The following is a 20,531-nucleotide window of genomic DNA, read 5'->3' on the forward strand; positions in this document are numbered from 1 at the left end:
TCTTTCCTGATCCTTTGGCTAGAAAGAGGAGTCCTTTGTCAAGGCTTTTCCGATCTCTGCCCCTTGACATTTCCGGGTTGTCCTCTTCTTTAGCCAAAGTCTAGGAGAACCACAGGAACCCATCATCATTCCATGCCTTGAGTCCCAGGATCTCTAGCTGGTCTGCATTCTTCTGTCCACCTTTTTCTCGTGCCTGTTTCATAGATAATCTCCGGGGTATTTAGTTGTACTTACTAGGAGGAATAGCTAAAAGTACATTGGCTCAACCTTCCCATTTGTGGAAGTCCCAAATTTTATTTTTAATTTGTTTTTTAATTGGAAAAAGAAGCAGATTCAACAGCGCCCTCATCTTAGCAGATACTTGCTACTATCCGTGTCTTTCTTCTTAAAACAACTGTCCATTTTGCTCAGGGAGATACCCAGCTGGCAGCTGGGGAAGTTTGTGACAGCTCTCCCTCCCAGGTTCTGAGTGCTGTCCTAGGATGGATGGCTGCTCTCATAGGTTTTGAGATTTCTATGTGCGTACACGGTTCTAACAGAAGAGAGAGAAGACTAAGTCACAGTTAAGCAAAATGAGTTAAAGAAACGTGAAAACCAAAACCAAGAGAGAAAGTCCAAATAAAGGGAAAAGACTTACGAGGTCAAAGACAGCATCATTCTGAGTGATCGACCATAACATGGTAGACCACAAACAAAAATGAAATTGAGACAGGAAGCCAGAGGAGTGGCGCGCGACCACTGGGGAGTGTGGGCATTGCCAGGAGTGAGGGCGTGAATGTGGGAAAGTGGGTGAACAACTTCAGGGCTCAGACCTGCTGTACACCAGAGAGAAAGGGAGGGGAGACCGACGGCAGTTGGGGAGAGAGGAATTTTGTCGGAGTCACCTATGCTTCTGGGCACGAATGAGCGACAGAGAAGGCTCCTGGAGCAACTGAGACTGGGGCCCGCCCTGCAGGAGGCAGGAGCCAGGCAGAAAGGTGGGAGCGTTGGCCAAGCCCTCCTGCAAGATCAGAGAGGACAGCGGGAGGGGACAGCGGGCGGTCGCAGCGCACAGAGCTTGCTGGCCAGGGAGGAGCGAGTCTCCGTGGGCGCCGCCGCCGCCCCAGCCTGCGCGCCTCTCTTCTGGCGCGCGCCAGTCTGGCACTCTGGGAGCTGGGTCCTAGCACCACAGACTTATCCTTCGCCTGCACTTTCCGTCTTTCTTCTCTAGGCGCCCATCAACAATGGATGGCAACTCCCTGCTCTCGGTACCAAGGTAAGACTCGCTTCTTTCTATGCCCAATACCATGCCTATCAAACTCCGTTCCGCGTTATGAGTCGCTCACCAACTTGCCCCAGAGCGCTTCGGTTTGCACCCGGCTCCCAGCGAGGAGACAGGGTTCACTACACTTGTAAATAAGTCCAGCCCAGCCTCGCTGGAGCTACAGGGGTCCCTGTCAACTGCCCCACAGGGCACGATGCTGAGTGGGGCCTGTGCGCTGGAGTGGCACGGGTTGGGGGTCAGCCCCGTGCCCGCCTCTAAGGCCCAGGGACAGAGGTCTGCTCTGCCCTGGGTGGACCCAGGAGCCGGACTTTCCGCGGACACAGCTTGGAGAGGTTTCACACCTTGTGGGGAGACAGATTCCAAGGTCTAAAACAGGAGGGAACCGGGCTAGGGCAAAGTACCCCCGCTTTCCTTCCACCTTGACCTGGGCAGGTGTCTGGGGCTGCTGGGGTGGGGAAGATTGTCCCTCACCCCTGACCGACACCTAGACTGCCCCCAAAGCGAGATCTTAACACAGGGCAGAAAAGACCTAGGTCCCCTGCAGTCCCACCGTCCTCCGCCGTCCCCACACCCCCTGCCAGTCTGCGAGTTCCTTCTTTAACACCTTTGGCTTTGCTCGTCCCCCACACCGGGGTAGGTCACGGACGCCACCCCAGGCGCTGCCGGGTGCGAGTAACGTGTTTTTCGGGGTTTCTTTCTCCTCTTTTTTGCCCCTGTTCCGCACTCCTTCTAACTCAGTCCTTTGAGAAATTAAGAACCTGAGATTTTTATGTCTTTCCCATAAACGTCTGGGTAAATCGGGGCGGTGGTGCTGGTCCTGCTCCCCCAGCCGGGCAGGTGGCCTTTGGGCTCTTTGCGCGCTCTGAGCCGAGGATGCTGTTGCTCCCAGGGACAGGGTGCCCTGGCTGCGGTGCAGCCCCACCTCTCCTCGGCAGCGGCTTAGCGTGGCTCTTCGTGCCATCCCTACTCCCTCTTTCCCCCAAGCAAACAGGTAGGTAGCTTCCAGAGGAGAGCACTAGGCCCTAGAATAAACACTTTAAGTTCAGATTCTTGGAGAGCAGCAAAACCCAATACCCACTGGCCAGGGCACACATGGAGTGATACTACATTGCTAAGGAGCCGACATGCGGTGGGAGGGGAGGTGGGGGTGGCGGAGGAGGAGAGAGACTGCTTTCCAAAGGCGTTAAAGGCTGCCATCTAGAGACCTGAATTATTTGTATTCCGCGATGAAATAACGCTTTCTCAGCTCCACAGGCACTTCCTCCTTAACCGTCCCTTCGCCGCGGGGGTAGCAAATGGTTCAGAAAAGGCCCGCGGTGGTTTCTGTGCACCCCTTGAAGCAGCTCTTAAGTGAAGTCTCAATCCCCACACTCCGGATCCCTGCCCCAGCGGAACAGGGTGAAACGATCACCACTGTCTTTCCATTTTGGCGATTTTTTTTAACTTAAAAAAAAATTGCCAGTGATATTTAAGCAAAGGCATTAAGGTGTTTGGAAAGTCATGTAAATTGGAAGCTCACTTTCTCCGCCTATCTATTCTACTATCTAGGGCAAATGGTCATTAGAATTGAAACGGTGAATTGGGTGGTCCTAATAATCTTCCAATAGATAACAGATTGATTGCTTTAATCCGGTTTTACAGACCAATATAGCTGTGCCTGAATCCTGACTATATTTCTATTCAAATACTGGAACATTTTCTATTTTAGACAATTACTAGAAACACATTGTGCCAGTAATTTATTAAAATTATTTGTCTCAGTACTATAAAATGACCTTATAAAGAGCAAAGCAACTCCGATGATATTGCTCTGTATCTTGTAGTAGCCTGTCAAAATGTTAACATAGGCTTAATATCAGCTGCAGCAAACTAAGCTTTATGAACCTGACTTTTTATTCACCAATTTCCACAAATCAGTGTAGTAATTTCGGGTATTTTATTAGCCATCTTAATCCACAAATCAGCGTAGTAATTTCGGGTATTTTATTAGCCTTCTTAATCCACAAATCAGTGTAGTAATTTCGGGTATTTTATTAGCATTCTTAATCATGTAAATTAACTCCTGTACATGAGTTAATTCAATCCTCTATTTCATTGTATGCAAGAAACACCATTCCTTTTCTATAAGACTTAATTGAAAGCCATAGGGATTGGTATGCAAAAAGTAAATTAAAATTTTTAATGGTGTAGACAAATCATGTATTAGTCATGCTACTTGTTCACAAAACATTGCATTTTAAAGAATTGACTATTGAATATTCCATGTAAGCTTTTCGAGGAAAACAACAATGATCAGCAAATATCAAATTGTTGTTGGTCAAGGCTTGTGATGTCCAAATCTGAAAACATTTTTGGTATCTAATAAAATTAAGTTGGTGGTTATAAATCATTGTTTATCTTAAGAATTAGAAAACAACTTAAGACATTCTACTTAATCATTAGAGAAAACAAAATGATTTAATAACATATTAATTATAGAATTTTTTTATGTTGGCTTTTCCATTTTCTTAGAATTTTCAATTAAACACAAATATAAATTACTGAAATTTCAATCAAGCAATATTCTGTGAAGATTGATATTAAAACTTAACTTGACTCATATACTTCAGGAACTGTAAAACATGTTGTTTTTTTTTTTTTAAGGAAGTGTTTTGGGTTCTTTGAGTTATTAAACTGTATTCCCTTCCTTCTGTGAAAACTCTAATTTATTTTTACTATGAATATTTTCATTTTTAAAGGTGCAGTAAATTATATGGATTGCATCACAGATTTCTTAAAATCACTTGTTATCAAAGCTGAAAGATATCTTCCATAAGGAAACCAAGCTGTGCAGAGATTAAATGTTTCCATGTTAGTTGCATTATAGACCCGGAATCCAAGTGTTTTCTGACTAGTAGTCCAATTCAAGAAAAAAAAATTTAAGACGGATTTTTTTTTTAATCTAAAAGCTTTGATAGAGGTTCTTTAGTCATCTGTTTTATGGAAAATTGATTTGATTTGCTAACTCGCAAAATTAGATATTAGAAAACCAAAAAAAGAATCAAAGGACTTCCATCCAGTGTGTTCTATAGTACACTGTATTACAATGCCGTAGTTTCCACTTACAGAAAAAAAATCAGTCTCACTTTTATATTGGTAACTAGTGTGTGTTTAGTAAGGTGTTGTCAAGTGTTATCTAATATATTAAATTATTTGATCATCACATCCTTGTAAGTCAATCACGACAGATATTATCATCTCCATTTCCTAGCTGAAAACTCTGAAGGCAAAGGAAATTAAATAAAGCAAATAATTGTATTAAAAAATCCATATAAATTGTATGGAGCAGAGCTAGGTCATCCACAAAATTTTTCTGCCTTCAAGTCCAGTTTTCTCTTGTGTACTGATTGAAAATCCATACTTTATTTTAAATGGAAGGAAAAAGAATTTCTGGTACACAATTTGGACACTGATACCATCAGAACAGATGGGGGCAGCCTAAAAGCAAGGAGACCATCTTTTAAAGCCAGCAAGTGCTAAAAATAATCTTTTTTAGCAAACAGAAATAGTTTGTCACCTTGACCATATCTAAGCTTGAATTTGAATGTTAAGAGAGTTCCCTGTTTTCTAAACGTTTGCATTGTTATACTGTATTGTTTTGTTCTTTTTGCTTGGTTTACTGGATTCTATTTTAATAATAAAATTTTTATATGGCACTTCAAATGATAAGATCAAAACTCATCAAATGTAAACTTTTGAAAAAACAATTTAGATTGATTTTCTCCATGTGTAATAATGTATATAGGCTTCCTGTCATTTTGTTTCAACCAATTCAAAGTTTAACGCAGACACATTTCACTAAAACTCATCAGAATCTCAAGATTTTACCTCTCAGTATGTTAGTTCCAGGAAAAATAAAATTGATTTTTTAAAATGGAACAAACAACCCAATACTGTATACTGGACTATGATCTTCCATCACCAAGTTTTTATAGAAAGGTTAACTGATTTTAGATTTGCACAAAGGGAGAAATTTAAGAGTATATTTAAATTTCTTTGTCCTATTTATGAAAAACTTTCAGAAAAGATTAATCCATTACTCTTAAGTTGAGGAACAGGGACAAATACGAAATACTGCCTTAAGAGTACACTTAACTTCATTCTCGGTCTTGGAATGCACACTGTCCTCAAGGCCAGCACTTAGCTGTGGGCACATTCCCCAAGTCTCACTCTCTTCTCAGGGTAACACTGCCCAAGAGGTACAATTTCCTATAGAGAAAGGAACTGGGAATTAGAAAGTCCTGGTGCCTCAAACTCTGAGAGTCCACGTTGTTGCTGGGTTGTGGATAGTTGGTTAAGAGACTGGAATTCTGAAGGCAATTCCCAATAGAAAAACAAAAAACAAAAACAAAAACAAAACAAAACAAAAAAACAAAGGCTTAAAAGACCAACATTAAAACTACACTTCGGATACTGGCAAGTTTTATGGGCCCTTGCTCCATCATCTTGTAAATGGGCCCTTACAATCATCTCATAAATGAGTGATTAGGATATATTTTGTTTTACAAGTGGCCTCCTTTGGCTAGTGCTACTCATTTGAATTGAGTTTTTTCTTGGTGTTACAGAGTTACAGCTACAAATAATTGTAAGGAGGGGAAGAGGAAACAGTGATGTATTTTTTTGTTTGTTTCGTTGTTTTGTTGTTTTGTTTTTGTTTTTGAGACGGAGTTTCACTCTTGTTGCCCAGGCTGGAGTGCAATGGCGCGATCTCCGCTCACTGCAACCTCCACCTCCCTCTGGGATTCAAGCGATTCTCCCGCCTCAGCCTCCCAAGTAGCTGGGATTACAGGCATGTGCCACCACGCCCGGCTAATTTTGTATTTTTAGTAGAGACGGGATTTCACCATGTTGGTCAGGCTAGTCTCAAACTGATCTCAGGTGACCCGCCTGCCCCGGCCTCCCGAAGTGCTGGGATTACAGGCGTGAGCCACGCGCCCAGCCCTGTATTTGATATTTGGAGACCTGGTGCTTAGTCCTGTTCTGAAATTAATGGCTGAGACTGTCTGGGCAAGTTACCTGACCTGTTGCTTCTCTGCCTCCTCGTGGATGTGCTGACGTGTATCTTGGATATACTTATCTTCTATGTCCCTCTTACTTTAGTCTTCTATAATGCCACAATCTGTATTGTAGCAGGTACTCTCCCTTGGGTATGATATGGATAAATGTCTTACTCTCTTGAAAGAGGTAGGTGAAATCAAGGCATTTAAAAGAACTGAAACAACACCCATCCATCCAAAAGAAAGCTTGTCTTCGAGAATTGGGCTGTATTGTTTTTAATGTTCCCCCAGAGGTGGAAAGCAGCATTATACTTACAGAAACTCTTTTGTAAAGAAGACAGCATAGTAATTAAGATCCCGGTTCTGTCACATATTAGTGATTGGTTATCCACTCTGGGGCAAAATGCTTACCTACTCTGTGATTTATTTTCATCATCTGGGAAATGCAAAAACGACTTCAAACATTTGAAAAGAATGTGAGGCTTGAGATAGTATTATGAAGTAAAAGAAATAGTCTTTAGCGATTGCTTCCCTTCATACTGAAGGAACTCCTCTAAACATGATGGTTTCATGATAGATTTTTAAAGTTAATACTAGTGAATAGCTCGCATAACTCAGAGATAAAGTTGACTTTATCTGATATTAGTGTAGATACCCTTTCTTCCTTTTGGCTTATTTTTTTCTATCTTTTTTTTTAAATCTATCTATCTCTTCAAATTTAAGTTGTTTCTTATAGATAGGGTATTGTGTCTTACCTTTTTATCTCATTTAAAAATCTCTTTTTTTTTTTAACTGATGTGTTAAGACCATTCGCATTTGTTAAGATTGTAGATGGGGATAAATTAACTTGCTATTTTCTATTTGTGTCATATGTTTTTTATTCTTTTTTAAAATTTCTGCTCTGCTTGGGTTAAATGAGAACTTTTTTGGGATTCTCTTTTACTTTCTTTATTGATTCATTTTTGTCTTTTGTTAAAAAATGTGTGGTTGCTCCAGGATTTAGAAGATGTTTTTTATTAAGCAGAATCTACCTTCAAATTTTAACATACCACTTCACATCCAGTGTGAGGTTTTTACAAGTATACATTCCAAATTATCTCGTCTGATCTTTTGTGCTAATATCATCACATATTGTATTTTTACAAATGTCATAAACACACTATCTATTTTGCTTTAAATCATCAGATATTTTTAGAAATATATTTCTAATTCTATAATTAGAAATATGAGAAAAAACCTTCATTTATTCCATTTCTGACATCCCATTTGCATAGAGCCAAATTTCTGCCTGTTATTAACTTCTCTTCTGTCCAAAGAGCTTCTTGGATCTGTGATTTCATGCCTATTATTAATTCTGAAAAAAAAATTCAGCCATAATTTCTTAAAATGGTTTTCCTATCCTGTTCTGCTTTTTGCTTTTCCTTCTAGAATTTTAATTGCACATATATTAGAATACAGCTCTTGGATGCTCTCTTATAATGTTTTTTGTTTCCTTTTTTTTTCTTTTTTTTCAGATGGGTAATTTGTATTGACATATCTTTAAGTTCATTGATTCTTTCCTTGGCTGAGTTCATTCTACTGACATATTTATCAAAGGCATTCTTCATCTGGTTACCATGCTTTACATTTTTCACATTTCCATTTAGCATTTAGTTTTACCTTATAGTTCTTATCTCTCTGCTGTAACTACTCTACTCATGCGAGCTTGCATGCTGTCTGCTTTTTCCATCAGAACCTTTTAAATTATAATCATGATTTGTAATTCCCTGCCAAATAGTTCCAACATCTGTGCCATGCCTAGGTCTGGTTCTGTTGGTTGCTTCATCCCTTGGAAGTGTTTTTCTTTTTTCCTTGCTTTTCAATAGGGCTCGTAATTTTTTGTTGAAAGCCAAAAATCTTGTGTAAAATAATAATGTCTCCAAATGGAAACTGGGAGTCAGCATCATATTCCCATGTTAAAGACGAGGAATGAAGCGGAGAAAAGTTAAACGACTTGTCAAAGGTTACTCATGTAGTGAGTGACCGAGACAGAACTTGATCTCTAGGATTTCAAACTCAAAGTCTAATGTTAACTCCATCACTGTTCCTCTCAGTTTTCTAATGCCAGTACATTTCCACTCTGGAGTCCTTCAAGACCGTCTCATGCCACATGGCTTTGTTTATTTCAGACATTTTTCACCTCAAATTCTAAGAATGTCATTGAAGCATATGAGAAAAAAAAAAAAGATTCCTGCCTGTGATTATCTTACTATGTAATCTCAAGATATCACCTTCTTTCTGAATGTCTTTTGATTCAGTCTTTCTCAAAATATGGTCTCTGAATCAAAAGCAGCTACAAAGATGGGTGGATGCTATAAGAGGCTTTGACACAGCCACAGGAAGCAATGGAAACACAGGGAGTGACAGCCAACAAAGTTTAGCATGTGAATTAGAAAGTTTGTATCTGTTCCCAATAGAGCTAAGAATTCAGACACTAAAGCCTCTACCTGCATGCCAAGCCACATTTCTCCTCAAGGTAGAAGAGGTGGCATATTCTGCCACACGGTTTAACAGAGTTTTTCTCCAAAGAAAATAATAATAACATGCAGACCAATGTGCCTCCTTTTATTTCTTTTAACTACGTATTACAGAGCCAAGTTATTGAAATAGTGTATGAACTTGTTAGAGTAGACATGGTTTTTGAAGTACAAGTTAGTTCAAAAAACATAAAGGCATCGTATTGTTTTTCTATTACTGCTTTTAAAAATTGTCAGAAAATGAGTGGCTTAAAACAATACATTTATCATCTCACACTTCTGTAGGTCAGAAGTCTGACATGGATCTCACTGGGATAAAATCAAGGTGTGGCCAGGGCTGAATTCCTTTCTGGAGGTTTTGTAGGAGAAATGGTCTTATTGCCATTTCCAGCTTCCGGAGGCTGCTTATATTGCTTGCCTCATGACTACCTTTCTCCATCTACAAAGCTAGCAATGGAGGGTTGAGTCCTTCTCTCCCATCACACCATCTGACTTCTGACCTCCTCTTCTGCCTCCCTCCTTCACTTTTAATAAAACTTGTGATTACATTGGGTCACCTGGATAATCCAGCATAATCTTTCTATATTAAGATTGGCTGGCTAGTAAACTTAATTCCATCTTGAACCTTGATTTTGCTTTGTCATACGATGTCACATATACTACACATTTCAGGAATTAAGATATTGACATCTTTGAGGGAGTTCATTCTTCAGTCTACCACAGGCATTAACTGAACAAAAAACTGATCATTCTGGTCATCAAATGACACATGAAATTCTGCTAGGACTAATTTCTTTCTCGTTTCTTTCCCCTTGTTTCCTTCTTTCTTTCTTTACTAAATAAAAGGGAAGAGGGACAAGACTATTTGTTCCTCCTCTGTGAGACGTGAGTCATTCAGTCATTCAGTCATTCAACTAAAGATCATTCAAGAACCTAAAACCAGATCAGGATGGAAACCCTATTCACTCTTTGGAGCGTGTTTATTGCAGTGGTCATTAATGCTATTCAGCAAGTTTTCCAATTGTACTCCTAAGCATAGGGCAGGCTTGTACTTGCTCTTCTCCTTGATATAAGACATAGTGACATGATATGATTTGGCCAATGCAAAGTGCATAGAAGGGATACGTGTCTCTTCCAATGTAAGTGTTAAAGATCTCATGTGTGACTTGCTTCATTTCTCTTACTTTCTGCCATGGTGACTAACAGATCTCAGGTTGTGGCTGTTCCAACAGCCTGAGTCTCAGAATGAGCTTGAATTGGAGCACAGCCCCAAGCCAGTCCATGATGGACATGTAGCATGAGTAAGAAATACAAATAAGCCTTTGTGGTCTTAATCTCCTGGGGTTTTGTAATTGTGTGATATTGTAGTATAACCTAGCCCATCCTGCCTGACCCGGCTACCCTCGGGGTTGAAATGGTAGGTGATCAGATGGGCTTTGCATTGGCTTGTGAAGATTTCCAAAGGATCTCACAGAACTCTTTGTGCTCTAGACTTCCAAAGACCCTTATCACTACCTAACAACATATTCCTGGATGTATTGCTATGAGGATGAAGTTGGAAAAAGGGAGAAATGAGTCTCACCCTGACCAGTTGTGCAAGTAGTCAGGAGGTATGTCCTGTGGACCAGCTCCAGATAATAACAATAAATACCATGGCCTGTAGGCTTCTCCTAGAGACATGGAGTGTGAACTGGGAATCATACTTATCCTGTTATCAATTCACACATTGCCCATTTCATAGTCCACAAGCTAGCTGCTGCTATTTAGGGATGGAATGGTGTTGTGTCATATATGCTTTTAACTCTTGCAAATATGGTGCTACATTATCATTTTCCTTTTTTTATTCTTTCATTTCTCTTTCATCCTCATATGATTAAAAATATAGTAAACATATTTAACTTGTACATTTATTATATATTATACATCCTTATATAGGATATACACACACACAACTTTATAAGATTTTTTCACAAAATCCAACATACCATAATTTATTGCCCCTTAAGAGATTTTCAAAGGTTATTTTGACTCCAAAAATTTTCAAGATAAACAATGACATCAGATGCTAAATCTCACTTTAGATACATCTGTGCTGCACAGGGGTTGACAAAACACTGATTTTGGTAGCAGGTCAATAGGAGTAAGAAGAAGATTGAAGAGTCAATTGTCAGTCAACATTTATTGAGCAGACACTCTCTCCTGACACCTTCAAGACTCTCAATGGAGTAAGAAAGACCCAGTTCCTGCCTTCCTTACATTAACAGTGTGTGGGTCCAAGAAAGTGAGTACAGCTGGGACCACAAATCAAAGGATGTAAAGAGACATGCTAGGAAGTAGATACCCAGTACACCAGGAAGTTGATACTCATTCCACTCTGAAATTAACTTTTCATTTCTTGAGTGATCTCTCGCAAACAAGCCAAACTGATCAGTCCTTCTCTTATTTAATTCTTAGGAGCATTCGACATAATTGACAGGTGACCCCTAACTTAAAACTATTTCTTCATAAGAAGAGACTCACCTATACAATATAGGCAAACTTATAAAAAGGCAAACTTGGCTTTTTAATTAGCAAGTGCTATTCTCTATGTTGGGAAAATGGGAACCCATTGGATATGGGATATTAGAATTACAAAGGACTTGAGTGCAGGTCATCTTACCCAATCCCCTTCCTTTACAGATGAAGAAACCAAAGTCAAGAAAAGTTAAATGAATTACTCAGATCACACAAATATTTAGAAGTTAAGCCAAGAATAAAATGATATGCAACAGATTGTACTTAAGACTGCACTGGATTTACTTAAAATAATAATAATAAATCTCTGAAACAAAATTGGAAGCACTTGAAATTTTCTGGTACAGAAAAATATGTCTATCATCCACGTCTAAATACCTTCTTTACTTTTCCTTAAGAACAAGTAATATCTATACAATTTCTCACCTACTTATTTCACTTCAGCTGCCAGAAGTCCTAGTAACAAATTCAAAGCTCAATTATAACAACAGTGTAGAAGTTTATGACCTGAATATTTGTGTTGTTGTTAACCATGATATTGACCTCTTATTATAATTTCTAGTATTTTTAGCGCTGAGTTCTAACTTGTGTTTTCCCACTTTATTGCATATATCTTTTCTGTTAACGATCACAAATTCCTAGAGAAACAAGATGGAAAGGAGATATACCCCAGCGATATGGTAGGCTTGGTTCCAGAACAATACAATAAAGTAAATATCATAATGAAGTAAGGCACAAATTTTTTTTGGTTTTCCAGGGAATACAAAAGTTATGTGTACTCTATAGCATAGTATATAAAGTGTGTGATAGTATTATGTGTAAAACCATAATGTACATATCTTAATTTAAAAAACTATATTAAAAAAGTGGTAATGATCACCTGAACCTTCGGAGAGTTCTGATCTTTTTGCCAGTGGCGGGTCTTGCCTTGATGTTGACAGCTGCCAACTAGTCAGGGTGATTGTTGCTGAAGATTGGGGTGGCTATGCAAATTTCTTAAAACAAGAAAACAAAAATGCTTGCTCCATAGATTGACTTTGCTTTTCGTGAAAAACTCCTCTGTAGCATACTATGCTGTTTGATAGCATTTTGCCCATAGTAGAACTTTCAAAACTAGAATCAATCCTCAATCTCTGTCACTGCTTTATCAGTTAAATTTATGCATTTAGAACACCTTATCAAATTAAGTTTTCTAAACTCTTTGTGGTCATTTCAACAATGTTAACAGCATCTTCACCAGGAGTAGTTCCATTGCATAAAACCCAATTTATTTGCTCATCCATAAGAAGCACTTCCTCATTCGTTCAAGTTTTATCATGAGATTGCAGCAATTTAGTCATATCTTCAGACTCCGTTTTTAATTCTACTTCTTACTATTTCTATCAAATTTGCAATTACTTTAGTCACTGAAGCCTTGAACCCCTCAATGTCATCCACGAAAGTTGAAATCAACATCTTCCAGACTCTCATTAATGTTGATATTTTGGCCTACTCATGAATCATGAATGTTCATAATAGCATCTAGAATGCTGAATTATTTCCAGAAGATTTTTAATTTACTTTGCCCAGGTCCATCATAGGAATCACTATGAATAGCAACTATACCCTTGTAATTTTTTTTAATTTTCAAAAATATGGAATGCTTCAAGAATTTTCATGTCATTTTTGTGCTGGGTCCATGCTAATCTTCTCTGTATCATTCTAATTTTAGTAAACATGCTGTGTAAGCAAGCACAAAATGTACTTTTTAAATCATAAGACTTGAAAATCGAAATTACTCCTTGATCCTTGGCCTACAGAATGGATATTATGTAAGAAGGCATAAAAACAACATTAATTTTCTTGTAAAACTTCATCAGAGCTCTTGGGTGACAAGGTACATTGTCAATGAGCAGGAACATTTTGCAAGAAATATTTTTCTAAGCAACAGGTCTCAGTGGGCTTAAAATAAACAGCAAACCGTGCTGTAAACAGACATGCTATCATCCAGGCTTTGTTCCATTTACAGAGCACAGGCAGAGTAGATTTATCATAAATCTTAAGGGCCCCAGGATTTTTGGAATAGTAAATGAGCATTAGCTTCCACTTAAAGTCACCAGCTGCATTAGCACTTAAAAAGTGAGTCAGCTTGTCTTCTGAAGCTTTGAAGCCAGGCATTGACTTCTCCTCTCTAGCTATGAAAGTCCTAGAGAGCATCTTGTTATAATGTAAGGATTTTTCATTTACATTGAAAATCTGTTGTTTATTGAAGCCACCTTCATCAATAATCTTTGCTAAATATTCTGGATAATTTTCTGCAGCTTCTCCATCAGCACTTGCTGCTTGACTTTGCACTTTTATATATGGAGAGAGTTTCTTTCCTTAAACCTCATGAACCAACCTCTGCTAGCTTCAAACTTTTCTTCTGCAGTTTCCTCACCTCTTCCAACCTTCATAGAATTGAAGAGAGTGAAGGCCTTGCTCTGGATTAGGCTTTTCCTTAAGGGAATGTTGTGGTTGGCTTGATTGTATGTCCAGAACACTCAGACTTTCTCCATATCAGCAATTAGGCTGTTTCTTTTTCTTATCATTCATGTATTCCCTGGATTAACACTGTTGATTTCCTTCAAGCACTTTTGCCTTTGCATTCACAATGTGGCTAACTGCTTGATGCAAGAGGCCTAGCTTTTGGCCTGTCTCATCTTTCAATATCCCTTCCTCACTTCATCACACCCAGTTTTAGAGGTAAGGTGAGATATCTGTGACTTTTCCTTTAATTTGAAGACCTACAGGACATTTTAGAGTCATTAATTGGCCTGACATCAATATTATTTTGTCTTGGGGAATAGAGAGACCCAAGGAGAGGAAGAGAGAAGGGGTAACTTCCAGTCAGTGGAACAACAATCAGACCACCATTTGTTGATTAAGTTCGCCTTCTTGTATAGCCATGGTGTGTGGTGCCCCAAAATAATTAAAATAGTAACATCAAAGATCACTAATCACAGATCACCATAATAGCTGTCATACTAATAATGACAAATTCTAAAATATTGCAAGAATTTTCAAAATGTGACACAGAGACATTAAGGGAACACATGCTGTTTGGAAAAATGATGCCAATAGGATTACTGGATGCACAGTTTCCACAAACCTTCAATTTATAACACAGTATCTGCAGAGCACAGTAAAGTGCAGTAAATTGAGGTCTGTCTATATCCATTATTAAATCAATCAGTCTATAGATCAATCATTTTCTTTAAAACAACAGAAAAAATAATTTTCTTGTGGCAAGTTGAAGCTCATAAAAATTATGGTCTATTCATATTTAATTTGACTTTAATGATAAACTGTATATAAAAAGTTGTAAGTAGTTTCTTTGAAATGATTAGTGCATTAAAGTAAAATCAAGTGTTTTAAAATAAATATGTAATAAGATAGAATGCCAAAGTTTTGTTGGATATTTTCCTGAATTATTCATTAAGCATAATATTACATATACATTTTAAATATGTGTGCATATATATCAGTGTATACTGAAGGTATTAATGTATGAGAATGTCTTTTTCAGTTTGTACATTTTATACTTTAGTGTATTTTTCTCAGATATTACAATGAATTAAATAATATGATAGAAACTTTAAAGTATCTAATACTACTTCCAAAGATACTAAGAGAATTGATTATTTCCTTTCTACATACTTCAGTATTAATATAAGTTACATAACATATCTTATTTCTTTTTGTCCTACAAGCCTATAATTTTGAACTAAGAACATAAAAAGAATTCAGTAAAGTACTTTTGGTAGACTGCATATATGAATAGACTTACCCATTTATTTTCACTTGAGTACATAATTCTTCCACTTAATTTACATAGACAAATACATTAAAGAATTTATCTGGGTAATTCAAACCAAAAATAAAACTCAGATAAAAATAAATTAAGAACCCATTGAAGTCATTTTTCTCTAAGCAAAATCTTGGCCCCATATAATGTGTTCATTGCTGACTCATGGATTTAATGTATCATGAATGTTTTTAATTTTTACTTCAACTTTTTTAAATAAATGAATCAACAGTGCTTCAATATAGTGATTAAAAAGGTACATTGACTTCACTTGTGTTAATTATCGGTAGATTGGTGATCTGATCTGGCATTCTGTTACACTATTAGTATTTCTGTCTTTGCAAAGGTGAAAAAAATGTGGTGACTTCATGAGAATCAGATAATATAGAAAATTAGCTGTAGTTTCATCACATGGATCATTATAAAAGTATCAAAGAAAGAGATTCACTATTCAGAAAACATCCTAACTAGATAAGTTGTTATCACAATTGATATAGTTTGGATGTATGTCCCCACCCAAACCTCCTGTTGAAATTTAACCCTCAGTGTTGGAGGTGGGGCCTGGTGGGAAGTGATTGGATCATGCGGCCGGGTTTTTCATGAATGGTTTAGCACCATCCTCTTGGTGCTGTCCTCATGATAGTGAGTTCTCGCAAAATCTGGTTGTGCGAAAGTGTATGGCACCCTCCCCTCTCTCTCTGGATCCTGCTCTCACCATGTGATGTGCTAGCTCCCGCTTTGCTTTCTGCCATGACTGTAAGCTTCCAGAAACCTCCCTAGAAGCACATGCCAGTTCTATGCTTCCTGTACACCCCGCAGAACTGTGAGCCAATTAAACCTGCTTTCTTTATAAATCACTAGGTCTCAGGTATTTCTTCATAGCAATGCAAGAATGATACAATAACCATAATAACACTCAGCTCTTATAGATCATAGTCATTCATCATGCAGAAGAAATGTGTGAAAATATTAATGAACATTTTCCTCAGTATTTCTATTGTGTCAAAGACATTTTCCACAGGATAAATAAGAACATATATAAAGAATGAGGCAGGAAAAGAGAAGATATGATCCAAGTTTTAACCTTGAAAATTAATTATGTAGGATAGGTATGGATGATTGAGAGTGGGCAAAAAATCAGGGGAACACCTTACTTATTTGAAAGGAAGAGATAAAACCTAGTGACTTGAATGTAGTCTTCATTATGTGAGGGTACAAAAACCTGGAAAAAGGTATGTAAAGTAAATTTACTACAAGGAGGTCTAGGTGTCATATTAAATGGTGAACCAAGTTAATATGTTTGGGCATTTCTCTTTCAAAATAATATAAGGGAAATTAGTTCATTTTGTCAATAGTTTTTAAGTAAATATGAATTATGTAATAAATAATGAATTAGGTGTTGATTAATAGATCATAATTTTCCCTTCAAAATTGTATGTAAACATGGCCCTTGTGTCACAAGATCATAAGCACCTCATAAACAGTCTCATCAATTTTGCCAGCACTCCCTTTAATTCTTTGATTCTCAGATCTGTCTCTTTGAGGCACCTATCATGTCATAGTCCTCATGGGTTTTCTCCTCTTCTGACATTAACTGTTCTCACTCTGCCAGACTCATTTGGTGGTAGTTTGACACGTGATTAAAGAGTTCTCTAACTTTACTTTCTTCTTTTTTTGGAAATCCTTCATCTTCCTCAAAGTTTGCCATTCCAGTTGATTAGCATTTTACTTAAATAAAAGTCACAACCTCTCAAAGTATCAACAGGCAACAACCACCAATATGTTGATGCAATGGACAGAGAGACATTCAAGGTAGGTGGGGTGAGAACTTTACTGGAAACTAATTGTTAAATGTTCAGTACATTAGTTAAGACAACTCTTGCTTTCTTACACAATCTTGTAATTGCAGAGACTGGCTTAACAATAACAAGGACACCTGATCTTTTGGGGGATCATTTGCAATCACTTTAAGTTTATCAGATTTTCTCCAGGGAATGACATTGCCAAAAATCATTTTTATTTTCACAAAGGTTATCTGTAGAGGAGTGAGTTATCTCACTAAGCAATGCAGGTGCAATTGAATATTTCAAAAACTCAATCCTCTAAGAAATGTTCTAACGTAGTTAATATTACAGAGGTCTTTATGTTTCCAAAATACCTTACAATTATTATTCTATTTTTAATGCACTGGTAGTTATTTCAACTGAATGTATGAAAGGCACCAAATGGTGTTCCAGGAAGAAAGTAGGCCCTTGATAAATATCAATACCCTTCTCTTCCCTTTGGATAAGACCACAGTGTTATTCAAAGTCTAAAAGACAGCACATAGATCAATTGGATTAGAACTGTGTAGTGGGACTTCTAACAGTGTTTGAAGTGACAAGGACTTTGGGGAAATGGATACATGTCTAGTCTCTCAGAGTTACCAAGTCACTCATTGACCCCTATAGTGGGTTCCAAATGCCTGTGAGATGGGTAAAAAAAAAAAAAATGCTGCCACAGAAACAAGTCTCTTTATAGAGAGTTAAGGTCAAATGTAAAATAGATATAAGCCTTGGCAAAACAGAATCCATTCATCCTTTTATTTATTCAGTATTCAGTACCCATATTGATCCTTTATTGTATATCAGATAATATCAGCTGAAATGCAATAATGAACACAAGTAGAGTCCACCCGCTTCTCATGGTACCAATGGAGAGAAAGACAATGACATCAGTGGACATACAGCAAATTGACATGTGTGCGCCAAGGAAAACGAACATGGTCTTTAAGAACATATGACAATGAACAAGACTTAAGCAAGAGAGCAAAGCAGAGTGCATTCTCATGAGGAAGAGTGCTCTGGCAGCCAGACCAGCAGCTGGAAGAGTCCAGAGGCAGGAGAGTAATTGAGCATTTAAAGAGCTCTAGGTGTGTGCCTGAAGTACAGGAAATGAGGAAGAGATGAGTGACAATGAGACCTGAAAGGTAGGGGCCAGAAGAGGTTAAGTCTTGGGGACCATTGGGTATTCCTTCTAAAAACAATGTGACGTCATTGATGGTTTTCAATGTAGAGGTGGCTGGAAGCCCTAATTCATATAAAGGTTGTAGCCCAGTTTGTGGCATATTGTAAATGCTTCATAAACAGAAACTGTAACTATTGCAATAATCACTGTTGAAACTATAATTTCAATACCACAATGTTTGGGGGCTGTATTAGTCAGGGCTTTCCAGAGGGACAGCATTAATAAGACATATGTATGCATGAAAGGGAGTTTATTAGAGAGAACTGGCTCACACGATCACAAGGCAAAGGCCCACGATAGGCCATCTGCAAGCTGAGGAAAAAAGAAGCCAGTAGGGGCTCAGTCAAAGTCTGAAAGTCTCCAGACCAGAGAAGCCAAAAGTGCAGTCTTCAGCCTGTGGTTGAAGGCCTGAGAGGCCCTGGCAAACCACTGGTGTAAGTCCAAGAGTCCAAAGGCTGAAGAATCTGCAGTCTGATGTCCAAGGGCAGAAGGAAGCATACAGCCCGGGAGAAAGAAGGAAACCAGAAGGCTTAGCAAGCAAAGTTATCCCATCTTCTTCTGCCTGCTTTGTTTTTGCTGTGCTGGCAAGCCAATTGGCTGGTGCCCACACACACCGGGAGTGGGTCATCCTCTCCCAGTCCATTGACCCAAATGTCAATCCCCTCTGGCAACACCCTCACAGGCACATCAAAGAACAATACTCTACCAGCCATCAAGGCATCTTTCAATCCTATCAAGTTGACAGCTAATATTAACCATCACGGGGGCATTCCTGGGGAGAGCTAAGATTACAGGATCACCAGAATAGGATTATTCAAAAGTGGCAGCTGTCATTAAGATGACATTTTAAAAGCATCTTATTGAGTATAAGGACATCTGGAAACAGTCACCCAACAGGTTGGTCATATGTCATGCAAATAAGAAGGCAACCCAGAGTATCCCAAAGGGCTTCTTCATAATATTTGTTGCTATATTTCCGTGTTCTCAACAGCACATAGCAAGGGAGGTGGAAATACTGCCCACATCTGCAAACAACCATGTTGACCTGTGTAGGTTATAAATAGGTACAATCATTCCTCTTCAATATTACGGAGGAAAGGATGGAGTGGGATAAAATAAGAAGGAGTAAAAGAGAGAGAGAATATGTAGATGGGATGAGGAGGAGGAGCTGGTAGTGGGTCACTTAGTACCTTAGTCTGCATCTTGCATAGTGAGCATAAAAGCTATTGGAATTCAATCAAAAAATTTTTGCCCCTAACATTTGATACATGTATAATAAATATTATTTCTTTATTCTAATTAAATCTCTCTCTCATCTCTCTGTCTCCCTGGATCCCCATGCCACTCAGTTGGCTTAATAATTGCAGTCATTCACTGGGGTAGTGCAAAAATCTAAGGCCTACCAGAAAAACACTGGGTTGTATTGGTAATCCCCAGCCTGTCATTGCTGCTGCTGATATCCAGTTGCTCATTGACACGCAATTGCTTTCTCCTCGCTTTAAAAGTGGGACAGCAAGATTTTGTCTGAGAGCCCCGGTGCTTAATGATTCTGTTTCTGTGGCTGTAACAAAGCTGTTCCTCCCAGTTTTGCTACCTCCTCATGGCACTGGCTTTAAGAAGGGCTTTGCGGCCAGGCGCGTGACTCACACTTGTAATTACAGCACTTTGGGAGGCCGAGCTGGGTGGATCAACTGATGTCAGGAGTTTGAGACCAGCCTGACCAACATGGTGAAACCCCGTCTCTACTAAAAATACAAAAATTAGCCAGGCATGGTGGCATGTGCCTGTAATCCCAGCTACTTGGGAGGCTGAGGCAGGAGAATCACTTGAACCCAGGAGGCGGAGGTTGCAGTGAGCCAAGATCGTGCCATTGCACTCCAGCCTGGGCAACAAGAGTGAAACTCCGTCTAAAAAAAAAAAAAACCAAAATAAAAACGAAGGACTTTGTTTCCTCTCCTATGTATTCTGCCAACCTCTGTGTCCCTCTCATCCTTTTACCTCTCAAAGTCAGATTAATATAGCAATATATAATTTATGTGTGCTATACAATCCCTGTTGTCAGTATTAACAACTAATTTCACTGAACACTTTTCATTGTATATTGACAACTTTTGAATAGCTGCATGAATATAATGTTTTTAAAATGGCCAAACCACTGGTCTTGTTCAAGTTTAAACTAAGATAAAGCTTACCAATCAGTAATTAAGGGGAAGGATCCACTTGATTTGGCCAATTAGAATGCTTCAAATATAAGAGACATTTCCACAAGATATTACTTATATCAGAATTGATACCTGAAATTTAACTATTAATAAATTCTCAAATTTAGCTCTTTTGATTCTGAAATGCAGATATAAAAAGGCAGGAAG

At 38.4% G+C, this 20,531-nt stretch overlaps 1 protein-coding gene and 1 non-coding gene across 6 annotated transcripts in view; one reads left to right on the forward strand and one right to left on the reverse strand.

Moving 5' to 3' along the window:
• The first annotated feature begins 802 nt into the window (after nucleotides 1-802).
• SPHKAP (SPHK1 interactor, AKAP domain containing) overlaps nucleotides 803-20,531 on the forward strand; it is a 194,594-nt gene continuing 174,865 nt past the window's right edge. For 2 of the 5 annotated variants that reach the window (XM_032754081.2, XM_032754077.2), the window contains exon 1: nucleotides 803-1,255. In XM_032754081.2, coding sequence (XP_032609972.1) covers nucleotides 1,228-1,255 — 28 coding nt within the window. In that variant the 5' untranslated portion in view covers nucleotides 803-1,227. The remainder of the gene's footprint in view (nucleotides 1,256-20,531) is intronic. The other 3 variants (XM_032754084.2, XM_032754083.2, XM_058437673.1) reach the window with 2 other exon arrangements.
• Nucleotides 12,959-13,061, reverse strand: LOC116809791 (U6 spliceosomal RNA). Its single transcript, XR_004369976.1, has one exon. It is a non-coding gene; the product is annotated as a U6 spliceosomal RNA (small nuclear RNA).

Source organism: Hylobates moloch, unplaced genomic scaffold, assembly GCF_009828535.3.
Source record: "Hylobates moloch isolate HMO894 unplaced genomic scaffold, HMol_V3 SCAFFOLD_1, whole genome shotgun sequence".
Taxonomy (NCBI): Eukaryota; Metazoa; Chordata; class Mammalia; order Primates; family Hylobatidae; genus Hylobates; species Hylobates moloch.